Genomic DNA, 12,807 nt, shown 5'->3' on the forward strand with positions numbered 1-12,807 from the left:
AACCGGTTCATCTGTACCATTTTCTAGGTTCCACGTATATGCATTAATATACGATATTTGTTTCTCTCTCTCTGACTTACTTTACTCTGTATGACGGTCTCTAGATCCATCCACGTCTCTACAAATGACCCAATTTCGTTCCTTTTTATGGCTGAGTAATATTCCATTGTATATATGTACCACATCTTCTTTATCCATTCGTCTGTCGATCGGCATTTAGGTTGCTTCCATGACCTGGCTATTGTAAATAGTGCTGCAGTGAACACTGGGGCGCATGTGTCTTTCTGAATTACGGTTTTCTCTGGGTATATGCCCAGTAGTGGGATTGCTGGGTCATATGGTAGTTCTATTTGTAGTTTTTTAAGGAACCTCCATACTGTTCTCCATAGTGGCTGTATCAATTTACATTCCCACCAACAGTGCAGGAGGGTTCCCTTTTCTCCACACCCTCTCCAGCATTTCTTGTTTGGAGATTTTTTGATGCTGTCCATTCTAACTGGTGGGAGGTGATACCTCACTGTAGTTTTGATTTGCATTTCTCTAACAATTAGTGATGTTGAGCATCTTTTCATGTGCTTCTTGGCTCTCTGTATGTCTTCTTTGGAGAAATGTCTATTTAGGTCTTCTGCCCCATTTTGGATTGGTTGTTTGTTTTTTTAATATTGAGCTGCATGAGCTGTTTATATATTTTGGAGATTAATCCTTTGTCCGATGATTGTTTGCAAATATTTTCTCCCATTCTGAGGGTTGTCTTTTCGTCTTGTTTATGGTTACCTTTGCTGTGCAAAAGCTTTTAAGTTTCATTAGGTCCCATTTGTTTATTTTTTTATTTCCATTACTCTAGGAGGTGGATCAAAAAATATCTTGCTGTGATTTATGTCAAAGAGTGTTCTTTCTATGTTTTCCTCTAAGAGTTTTATAGTGCCCGGTCTTACATTTAGGTCTCTAATCCATTTTGAGTTTATTTTTGTGTATGGTGTTAGGGAGTGTTCTGATTTCATTCTTTTACATGGAGCTGTCCAGTTTTCCCAGCACCACTTATTGAAGAGACTGTCTTTTCTCCATTGTATATCCTTGCCTCCTTTGTCATAGATTAGTTGACCATAGGTGCGTGGGTTTATCTCTGGGCTTTCTATCTTGTTCCATTGATCTATATTTCTGTTTTTGTGCCAGTACCATATTGTCTTGATTACTATAGCTTTGTAGTATAGTCTGAAGTCAGGGAGTCTGATTCCTCCAGCTCCATTTTTTTCCCTCAAGACTGCTTTGGCTATTAGGGGTCTTTTGTGTCTCCATACAAATTTTAAGATTTTTTGTTCTAGTTCTGTAAAAAATGCCATTGGTAATTTGATAGGGATTGCATTGAATCTGTAGATTGCTTTGGGTAGTATAGTCATTTTCACAATGTTGATTCTTCCAATCCAAGAACATGGTATACCTCTCCATCTGTTTGTGTCATCTGACAGTGGTTGAAAAAGCAGCACTTTAGTAATTGTTTCCTTTACATTTTACACAATGTAACATAAAAACAATTTTCTAACATTTTTCTATTGGTTTGTAGTCCTGTCCTTTGTACCAATGTTCTGGTTTGTTTTTTTCTGTTTACTCAGAAATTATCAAGTCAGTGTCATCAGTATTTGACATTGCTCAGCGGATCGTTTCCTGACATGGCTACCAGTGGGAGGGGGCAGGGACAGTCGTGTTTGCTTTCCAGCATTTCACGGATATACTAAGAACAGCCATGACAATACCTAAAGCTGTATCATGCTGAATTATTTAGGACTCTTCGGGTTGCAAGTGACAGAACCCCAACTCAAAATATATTTAAAGATGAAAAGGGTAACTGATTGGCTCATGAAATCAAAGGAAGACAAGCAGTCATGACACAGGAGGCAGGAAAAGCAAATGTTTTCATCCACATTTTCCACAAGAATGAGGAGAGGGCTGGGTGAGATAACTGCCCAGTGGTATCCAAGTTTGGCAACAGAGCTGGGGCCCAGGTTGCCTAAAGGCTGTGTGGGTTTATTAGTCAAGATTCTTGGCTGTTACAGTGAGAAACCCAACTTGAAGGAAAAAGGAGGGATGGGCTTTATTAGCTTAGTGCACCCAAGGAAGGCCATATGCCAGCGACCTGGCCTCTGTAACCACACTACAGTGCAGGCACAGACCCCTGCGTGCTGGATGAATGCTGTGGGCTCGCACCCCAAAGGCTGCCACAGGCAAGATATTCATGTGCAGTAGACCCCACTAAACCCTGGCCAGAGAGCCTCAGTTAGGCTCCGTTTCTGGAAGAATGTCCAGTTCTTGTGGAGCCAGCATCCAGCCTTTCAGAGTGGGTGGCGGCTAGGTTCACAGTCCAGGGTGTGAGTAGGGGGCAGGGGTGGAGGCAGTGGGTGATGTTGGGGGCTCAGAGGCAGCCTCTGCATCTCTGCCCCGTCTACCTTTATGTTTGTTTTTATATTGGGACTCCAGCTGAGGTATTGTTCTTAAAAGGGTCTCTGCTGATTAAAAAAAATAAATTAAAAGAAAAGGTAGAAAATCACGGATTTAAACGTGGTTTAGCCTCCCGCCTCCCACCTTTCTTTCTGAAACAGGTCAGCTTCTCTGAATAGCTGTGCAGCCTTGAGATTCCAGGAATTTTAGAAACATTACCTGTTTGTTTCAGCTTGGACGTGACCCACACATCCTGCCCATGCGGAGCTTGGTAGGATAACTTCTTAGAAGCTATGAAAAAACATGACCCTAGCAAGAGGAAGGCTCCACGGTTGAGACAAACTCATTGTCAGAGGAGCTGTACTTGGTATTTTTATGGCCCCTTAAGTTGCCAAGTGCTGTGTTTCCTTCATACGGTCAGCCCTCGGGATGTCTCCCTGTGTCGAGCCGGAGACAGGGACCTGGGGAGTCCCAGCTGGCTTGGCCTGAGTCTGTCGTGCCTCTGTGGGGCTCCAGCTCCCTGGGCTCGCCCAGTGGGCACGGCAGAACCAATATCCAGTTCTTCTGAGTCACGGTTCATGGGGCCCTCCACTCTGGACCATCTGGAATTTTCTGGAGAGAAAGAGGCCATTAGTTTCCATGTGTTTCAAAGCATCCTTGGGAGTGACAGGTAGGGCCAATGCGCAAGCTTGAGAAGAAGAGGAGAGGGGCTGTGGTTTCCAAGAGGCCAGGTGGAGAGTCGGTATCCAGGAGAGATGAGGGCAGATGGGCGGGTCGCTGGAGAGGGTGGAGCTGGGGCCACGGGGCTTACCTGTCAGGAGACTGGTGTGTGTGGGAAAAGGCAGCTAATGTGTAGAAAAGACCCAAGTGCCAGGTGTCCTGGCAGTGGAGTCTTGTGATCCTGTGTTTATTTCTGGCTGGAGTCACCTTGAGCACAGCTTTCCAGGCCCCGCTTGGAGCCTCCCGCTGCCGGCTCACCTGGGCCGGGATCCGCAGCCTTCCCTTCCAGCGCCAGCCTTTCCCAGCCGCGTCACCTCCTACTGAAGGCCCGTCCAGGTCTACCACGGTCTGGGGGTCTTCACACAACAGGAGGAAGGCTCTCTTGTATTTGTGTAACGCACTCTCCCTTTGCAAGGAGCTGGTGTGTGAGAGAGAGAAGAGACGTGTGAGATAGTTAGGCCTGGATGATTTCTATCAGACCCAGGTCCAAGGCCAGTGGTCACAGATCACGGGAATATCAGGAGAATCCCTCTTGAAAGGAAAGTGGGCATGGGGTTCCATGAAGCTGCCGGCCGTGGGACTGAGCTCTGTGGGGCACTTCTAAACCTCGTCCCGCAAGATTGAAGGGGAACCAGGCAGAGCAGTAGCCAGGGGCCCTGACCCCACCAGCCTGGGCAGAGTAAGCTTGGTGTCATGAGCACCACCCCCTAGAGAGAGGGGAGTGGAGGCCTGACGAAGGGGCCGTGGCCAGGGTCATCACAGAGGTCACAGTGAGCACACACGGGCATGCACTCTGCAGGGCAGACATGGGACGGCATCTGAACCAGCGCCCAGGGACACCAGCTCTCCATCCTCACGCCTGGTGGGCGGCACCATGGACAGAAAGGGGACCTCCAACGGTGGCTCCAGCTCAGGTCGGAGCTTGCGCTGAGCCACTTCCTCACTTGCTGGGACCCAGAGTGCATGGCCCGGCACCATGGGGTCAGAGGTGGGGCAGGAGATGCCCTCTCATGCCCCCAGTGGTTCCACCTCCACATCTCTGCCCCGGTACTGCAGGCTGAGTGACATCACAGTTGGGAGCGTGAGCCTTGGAGGCGGCAGGTACAGGCTGCTGCCAACTGGTTGGGTGGCCCTGAGGAACTTCCTGGACCTTACTGAGCCTCTCCTTCCTCCTTGGTAAAAACAGGCTGCCAACACGGTGAAATTACCTGGTGAGCATGTAACTTTCACGAATGCAACTCCATTTTGGCAAAGGAAATCCAGTTAGAAAAATGACCCTTTTTTAAAGCACAGATGATTTTGCCTACTCTTCCACCTGTATTCGTCTCCTGGCCCGGGAAGGGGGTGGGGTGGGGGGATGGGGGGCAGGGTGCTGCCATAACAAAGTGCCAACACGCTGTTGGCTTAGAACAAGAGCGATTTATTACCTCCTAGTTTTGGGTGCTGGAGCCACCATCAACTAGGTGGCTTAAAGCAACAGAAATTTAGTCTCACAGTTCTGAAGGCTAGAAGTCAGAAGTCAAGGTGTCAGCAGGGCCACGCTCCCTCGGGAGGCTCTAGGGGATAATCCTTTCTTGCCTCTCCGAGCTTCTGGTGGCTGCCAGCAATCCTCACTGTTCCTTGGCTTGAAGCTGCACCCCTCCAAACATGGCTTCCATGTTCACATAGCCTTCTTCCCTCTGTCTCTGTCCAAATGTCCTTCCTCTTACAAGGACACCAGTCACTGGATTTAGGACCACCCTAATTCTGTATGACCTCGTCTTAACTCCGTCATATCTGCAAAGACCCTGTTTCCAAATAAGGTCGCCTTCACCTGTACCCAGGGTTAAGACTCCAGCTGATCTTTTGGGGACACGCAATTCTACCCACTGTAGGGGTGAAGACACCGCACGGGACAATGTGGTCAGGAGCCCCCGCCCTGGCCCTCGGAGCACCCAGTGCCTCTGTTCCCTCCTGCAGGGCCAGCGTGTCTCCACACAATCCACCTATGACCCTGGCCTGTGTTGTCCCGCAGGTGGACGTTGTAACATACCTTCTTCTTCTCCCTTGTGCTCCTGTCATGAGCACTCAGCTCAGGTACCATCCTGGTGAAGGCCTCCCTGACCCTTCTCCAAGCAAAGGTCCTCAGGGCTGCCAGAGGCATCTATACAACCTGTACCGTGATGCACGGCATGCATCAGCTTGCTTATGTGTGTTCCCCTGAGCTCCTAGGGCTGGGACTGGGTCTCTTCATTTTGGTGTTCCCATCTGATGCACCTGGCACATGGTAGGCCTGGAGAGCTGCTTGGGTGAAGAAGAACCAAGGAGGGACAGATGGGTGGATGGATGGCAAGTAACGGACGGCTCTCCCCTGACCATCGCCACAGCTGCTGCTCTCATCCCTTTGTCCTGCCTTGTTCTGCTCGATAGCATTTTTCATCATTGATCATATTATCTATTTGTTTGTCATCTCTCTCCTTTCACTAGAATGTGTGCTCTGTAAAAACAAGCATTTTGCCTATTGCTCTTTCACTACTGTGTCTGCAGTGTCTAAAACGACAGTATTTATAGGATGGGTGGATGGATGGATGGGTAGATGGGGGAAGGGTGGATGGCTGGGCGGGTGGGGAAGTGTGGAGGGATGGGGGGAGGGGAGCCTGTGGCTCAGTGGACATGCATCACTCTTATCACAGAGGCAGCCGGTCTCAGCGCCACCCGGCACACATGCTGCCTCGCTCAGCGCGCTTACATCGCCTTCCCTCCCATATCCTCACCCCCAGACCCAAGATATGTTTGTTTGTAGCTGTCATCTCAGAGTAAGGCCCCCTGCACTGCCGGTCTGCGGTCAGCAGCTCTGCTGCAGCTGCCTTTAATCCCCCAGAAATACCTGCCATCCCAGGTGGTGAGGTATTGGCTTCAGCCTGCCCTGGAATGAGCAGATTTTACGTGATGTGTTTCAGCAACCAGAGCAGTAACACGCTGCCCATAGTGCTGCATCTTAGACCAGTGCTGACCTCTGGGACAGGAGAGAGACTGAGAGAGGGAGAGAGAGTGTGTGTGTGTGTGTGTGTGTGTGTGTGTGTGTGTGTGTCACGTGTCCTCTGCCCAGGCTGCACGCAGAAGGAGTATTATCTTCCCTCCCTCCCTGGAGAGGCTTGTTTTATATAATCTACTTGTCTCCCAGGCCCACTTAGTTATTGAAAGTGGTCAGAGGTTAGACAGAGGGGAACTGCAACCAGGTCTCAGAGCTAAAGGGAGACGGGTTCCCATGCAGAGAGGTGGAGGAAGAGCAGGCAGGGCCTGGGTGGTCCAGGGTGATGCTACAGAGGCTTACCTGGCTCCGGCTGAGGAAACACACAGACCAGCTAGAAAACCAGAAGCTGGTGGGGCTCTTGTTTATTTGGGGGGAGGGGGGATGCTCATACCTGGACTGACGTCCAGATGGGGCTCTTTCAAAACATAGAATAGAAGAACTTATTGAGTAAAGAAATAGAGCAAAGACTACTGTATACTCTTTTTTTTTTTTTTAGTTCTGTGACATTTTATTTAGTATACGTAACATGAGATCCACCCTCTTAAAAATATTTGTTTTGTTTTTTTATACTGTATACTCTTAAATGATCATTCTGACAAGCCTGATAAATTTCCCATTCTCCACTTAAGAGGTACATCCTATCTAAAAAGCAGGGATGGGCCTCCCTGGTGGCGCAGTGGTTGAGAGTCCGCCTGCCGATGCAGGGGACACGGGTTCGTGCCCCGGTCCGGGAAGATCCCACATGCCGAGGAGCGGCTGGGCCCGTGAGCCATGGCCGCTGAGCCTGCGCGTCCAGAGCCTGTGCTCCGCTACGGGAGAGGCCACAACAGTGAGAGGCCCGCGTACTGCAAAAAAAATAAAAATTAAAAAAAATAAAATAAGAAACAGGGAGGGGTCTCTGGTCTAAAGCCAGAACCCCATCTTCCCTGGCCGGGCCTGGAAATACCAACTCATGTGCCTCTCCAGACGCCTTATTAGTCACTCTCGTCGTTGGATGCACCTTGCCTACACATGCCACCCTCTCCAGCCCTTTCATAGGAACCATGTTTTAGGGCAGCTGCTTTCTGTAGAGTAATTGAGTAAGAGGGAGACACAGTTTTCACCATGGCTGGATTTTTTATTTTTCAAAACACTTGCTATTGCCTCTACCTGGAATATTTTTCCCACCTTTTAAAAATTGAGATATAATTTACATGCCATAAAATTCACCCTTTAAAATATGTGTGTAAATGGTTTTTAGTATCTTTATGAGATTATGCAACAATTGCCGCTGTCCAATTCCAGAATATTTTCATTATCCCCAGAAGAAACCTGGAGCCCATTGGCAGTCACTCCCCATTCTTTCTCTCCCCAGGCACTGGCAACCTCTCATCTACTTTCCGTCTCTGCAGATTTGCCATTTCTGGACATTTCATAAAAATGAAACCGAACCATATGCGGTCTTTGATAGATTCACCCATGCTGTAGCATGTATCAGAACTTCCTCTCTTTTTATAGCCATGTAATACTCCATTGTATGGAGCTACCACATATTTATCCAAACATCAGTTATTGGACATTTGGGTTGTTTCCATTCTTGGCTATTATGAATACTACTGCTATGAACATTCATGTACAAGCCTCATCTCCCGCCAATGGCTTTAAAGAACTTTTGCCAGCCTAGGTCAGCAGCTAATCTGATGACAGATCGTGGCTAAGCACAGACTTTCTCCTTCTGTCTTCCTCTTTTGGCCTCATATTTGCCTCCCTTGATACCCAAATGCCCTTGCTTTGGGGGAAGTGTGGGCAGCATCTTGAGTTGTGTGTGTCACATGGTACCACCACCAGCTTGAGTTTGAAGAACTAAGTGGCTAATTGAAGAGGGTCCTCCAGTAAAGCTTGTATAAATACAGTGTACCCCATTTTATACAAGACCATATGAAAGTTCTACATAAGTGCCCCAGGGAAGGTGGCATTCATTCATGTATTCACCATGGTGCCAGTAGGCTGGGGCCGCAGGTGATCTTGTGGGTGGGACCAGTCCTCTAGAGCACCGGCCTGGGTTATTCCTGGGGAGGGAAGACCTTTGAGGTGCAAGGCTTTGTTCTGTCACCTTTGTCACTTTGTTCAGCTGATTTCTGGCCTCCCACTGGGGTCTGCCAGCCTCAGGCCAAAGAGAACACAGGCAGAACTCCTCCATCCTTCCCCAGCACACCACCTGGTCACCAGGCTCTCTGCTAAATCCCTCCACCTTCCCTAACCTGAGCTTCCTACACACCCTCCTCCCGTGCAAACCAACTCCACTGGACTCTCTCTGCCAAGACTGGGGGCCCCATGAGGAGACGGACCAGAGCAGCCTTGCTTGTCCTGGCTCACTCGGCCCTGAGCAAAGTGTCAGGATGATGGGAGAAATGCTGCTGCTGCCGATGATGATGATGATGATGATGATGATGATGATGACGCCAACGATGGCGGTGACAACACCAGAGATACTTGCTGAGGTGTGCTGCATACCAGGCACTGTTCTACGTTCTTTACATGTTTATCAACACATTTAATCCTCACAGGGACCCCAGGAGGCTATTATTATCTCCATTTTATGGGTGTGGAAACTGAGGCACATAGAGGTTAGGTCACCTGTTCAAAGTCACATAGCCATCAAGAGGAAGAGCCAGGAGCTGACAGTTCACAGTGTGGCTCCAGATCCCAGGCTTTTAACTACGATGATATTTTATATATGTACATACATATGTAGTAATTTGGAGGCGATAGATGGATGGACACAGTGGTCAGAGCAGTGGCTTCATTAGAAGCCCTGAGGGGTCCCGCGTGCCCCTGGGCCACACTGAGTCCTGGCAGAGAGCTAGGACTCCATGCCGAGGCTGGGTCACCAGGGCAGCTCCCGTCTGCTGCAGCCGTGTGGCCGGGAGGGGGGTGGGCAGGCCAGGATGCAGGTCAGAGCCCAGGACTCTGGGGCCCAGACAGGGGAGGCTGGCACCTTCTGAGCTCGTGGAAGGCCAAGTGTCCCGACAGCTCCCTCGGCCCGGCCTCAGAGCTCAGCTCCCGATCCAGGCTCAGCTTCCTTCCATTGTCTCCACGGGGCACGCCCAGTGTGTTCCTGTGGTGACCTGAGGCCAGAGGGAGGGAAGGGGCCAGCCCGGAGCTGGGTGAGGGTGGGAGAGGGGAAATGAGAGGGGAAGACTTGCTGTTTTTCCTTGTTTGTGTTTTGTATTAAAGAAAGCAAATAATACCCTTTGAGAGAACCATTAAACAAAGCACATCCTAAGGCAGCAGAGGCCCATTGTGCCTGCCTGAGCCAGAATCCATTCATGCCTTCTTGGTCCAATTGTTGGAACCAAGAGACAGGGTGTGAGGGAGGGACTGACAGTATAAATAATATAAATTAAATTAAATTAAATTTGAAATGTGCCCTTCCCTCCCTGGACTCAATAGGAGTCTCGGCCAAGCTCCTGAAAGGCCAAGGTCCCTGTGTCCTTCTGAGCCTGTTGTCCTCCCCATGCCCAACCCAGGAAGCACCTCAAGACTGGCCGGGCTGCCCATGTCCAGGGCTGCTTAGCCCCATGGTTGGGGGCTAAGCCCTGAGAAGGCAGCCCAGCAGGATGCTCCGCTAGGAGCCCAGATCCAGAGGGCTGCGTGTGCCCTTGCCGTGGAGGGGGCCTGGGCTTCTGTCTCCCTGTCTGTAAAGTGCATGGGGGGCGGGTACTAAATGGGCTCTCACTGTGCCCTCTCCAGCACACTGGGCCCTGTCACACCCTCTGACCCTGTGCACACCCAGGGCCTTGTGGGCGGCATGGGGGCCATGCTCAGGCTGTGGACTCTGCATCAGGACCCATACCCAGATGTCCCAGGCCCAAGCCAGGCCTCCAGGCCTAAGACCCTCAACCCCTCCCACCCCACCCCAGCCTGCCCATAACGGAATGGCAGTGCTTTCCCATGTCCTACCAGAACACACTTCTCTGGGGGGAGGGAAATGGTAAGAAGAGAGCTGGCCATCAGCCCAACTTCTGCGAATAATTCTGCCTGTGGCCCGGCATTTGCAAGATCAGCCCTGCATTATGAATAGAGGGTCTCTCTCCGACCTTGATATAAATATATACAGAGTTGTTATCATGATGCCAATATGCAAAAGACCATCTTTAGGATTTTCCCCAGTTAAAAGTTTAAAAAAGCATTTAGCTATTTGCATGTTTCCTCTAAATATACCCCAGAAGTATAAGTAACAAAGATCTTGGGTAAAAATTGCATGAGGCAGCCTGGACTAGTATGAGGAGACCTGGGTTCTGGCACATTCCCTCTGCATGAGGCTCAGGATTTGCAAGGAGGCTGCATCTCCTTGGTCCTCTCAACAGCTCATAGAAGATATTAACATTCCCATTGTGTTAGGAAGCTTGATGTTAGAGGGCTAACTTGTCCTCCATCAGCCAGTGATTCCAGGATCTCATTCTCTGCTGGACCTTGAACTGGCTCATCCACCTCTCTGGACCTGAGTGTTCTCATCTGTAATTTGAGTGACTGGATGTGACAAATTCTAGGGACCGCTTTGTGTCCCCACTGTTCTTTGATTCTGTAATTCCAGCGTTATCACCTGGTGGGAAACTCATTAACTCTGGTGTTCTCCATTGTTCAGCCTGGATTTGGTGGTCAGAGTCTAGCCTTTCCAAACCCTCGATTTCGTTTTGTCATAGGTGTTGTAGTTAGTTCAGACCCAGAAGTTCTTTGCTCTCTTCCAGAAGATTTACTGACAGTCCTCTCTTCCTCCCCCAAACACACAGGGCTACCACCCGATGCCCCACGAGGTGGAGATTGCTCACACGAAGAAGCTGTTCCGGAGGAGAAGAAATGACCGAAGGTAGGAGACTCTCCGTCGCCAGCTTTGGGTTTTCTCCGCCTCTGCCGGCCCTTCTGGAGCTACAGTCCTGTCCTGTGTTTGGCTTTTCCTGGTCATCAGCCGATGCAGCGAGAGGCGACGTAGGCTCAGTGGGCTGGTGACCAGGGGCGGCGGCGGCTGCCCGCCTCTTGGTTGGCCCTGGGATTGAATCTGTTCAGGAGTCCAGGGCAGGTTTGGCAGTTCAGGAAGAGAAAAGCTCTTTCCACTGACCATGCAGCAACAGTAGCGGTCCTCGGGGGACCAAGACCTGCCGACGTGTGTTTTGAGACACAGCCTCCAGGAGGCTCTGGAGCTCACAGTTCCAGGACTGTCTTTCCTCTGCCCTGTCCTGGGAGCCGTCCCTGGCCCGTGCTGTGTTCTGCTGGGACAGCGACACACAGATCAGCAACTGCACGTGCTGCTTCTCTCGAATGCCTGGGGAATTGGGGCTCACTTAAACTAAAGCAGAAACCAGGATCTCCCCTGGCATCCAGCAGAGGGCTGGGTGACAGCAAGGGGCCAGAAAAAGTGCCTGGGATAGCCCTGGATAGGAACAAACAACTGAGGTTGGGCGTCTGGGAGGCTGAGCCTTTGTTTCCTTAAAGGTTGTCTGGCAGGGAAAGGTCTTCAAGGTGTATTCCAGATGGAAGAGTCCAGGTGCAGAACAGTGTTTTAGTATGTGGCCATTTGTGCAAAAGCAGGGTTAGAGTATCTGTTTGTTTGTTTGTTTGTTAGAATGTGCATAAATGATTTCTGGATGGAAATGAGAGAGGGAGCGGAGAGGAAGAGAAAGAGGGAAGCGAGGAAGGAAGGGAGGGAGGGAGGGAGGGACGGAGGAAGGAAGGCTTCTGCTTGAAGAATTAAAATGAGGTTCTCCTCCACAGGGAATTTCTTCTTAGTTAAAGGTGATGGCTTGTGCTTTTACCTTTAATGAACAGAGCATATTCTCGGAGAGCCAGAAAAAAGCCCAGTCAACACGCTTCCTCAGAATACTGGAAACGCGTCTTCTTGTGCAGCTTCCTGGAGACCAGGGCTGCCCAGGGTCCCCGATCCCTCCATCCACACGCAGGCCCTGAACGAGGCGTGTTGGGTGGTGGCCACAGCTCAGGGTGGATGGAGGACCAGGCCCCCGGAATGTCATCAGCTGGTGGATTTAGTGGAACCAAAACAGCCCCAGAGGACAGTGGGTGTACAGCCATCTGGGAGGAAGGCAGTCCGGGCTTAGAAACCACCAGGCACTTTGTGTAGTGGTGTCAAAAGGGGAAACTGGGCTTCCCTGGTGGCGCAGTGGTTGAGAGTCTGCCTGCGGATGCAGGGGACACGGGTTCGTGCCCCAGTCCGGGAAGATCCCACATGCCGCGGAGCGGCTGGGCCCGTGAGCCATGGCCACTGAGCCCGCGCGTCCGGAGCCTGTGCTGCGCAGAGGGAGAAGCCACAGCAGTGAGAGGCCCGCGTACCGCAAAAAAAAAAAAGGGGGGGGGGGGAAACTGAGCAGGGAGAGTTGGACCAAGCCTATTCCTGGCCTGCCCAGAGTGTAGCCATTGCCCTGTGTGCGCTGCCTTCTTGTTGTGCAGCGTCACAGAGGCTAATTCCTGATTGCTGGGTTCCCCGCAGAGAGAAGTAGGGAGCACCCCCTAAAGGAGGCACGGGGGTCACGGGGGACTGGGAAGGTGTCCGGAGGCTCGCTGTCGCTCCTCCCCTGCCCTGTGGTCCCCAGAGTGTGTGTGGAGGTGTGGGGAGTCCCCGAGCTTCCGTAGGAGAAGTCACCCTGTGG

General features: G+C 50.8%; 1 protein-coding gene across 9 annotated transcripts in view; it reads left to right on the forward strand.

Annotated features, from left to right (window-relative positions):
• Positions 1-12,807, forward strand: part of CTIF (cap binding complex dependent translation initiation factor) — a 313,773-nt gene that overhangs the window by 154,592 nt on the left and 146,374 nt on the right. For all 9 annotated transcript variants that reach the window (XM_082641323.1, XM_082641324.1, XM_082641322.1 and 6 more), the window contains one exon: positions 10,939-11,015. In XM_082641323.1, the coding sequence (XP_082497449.1) occupies positions 10,939-11,015 (77 nt within the window). The remainder of the gene's footprint in view (positions 1-10,938; positions 11,016-12,807) is intronic.

Source organism: Mesoplodon mirus (assembly GCF_964341445.2).
Source record: "Mesoplodon mirus genome assembly, chromosome: 13".
In the NCBI taxonomy this organism is placed as follows: domain Eukaryota; kingdom Metazoa; phylum Chordata; class Mammalia; order Artiodactyla; family Ziphiidae; genus Mesoplodon; species Mesoplodon mirus.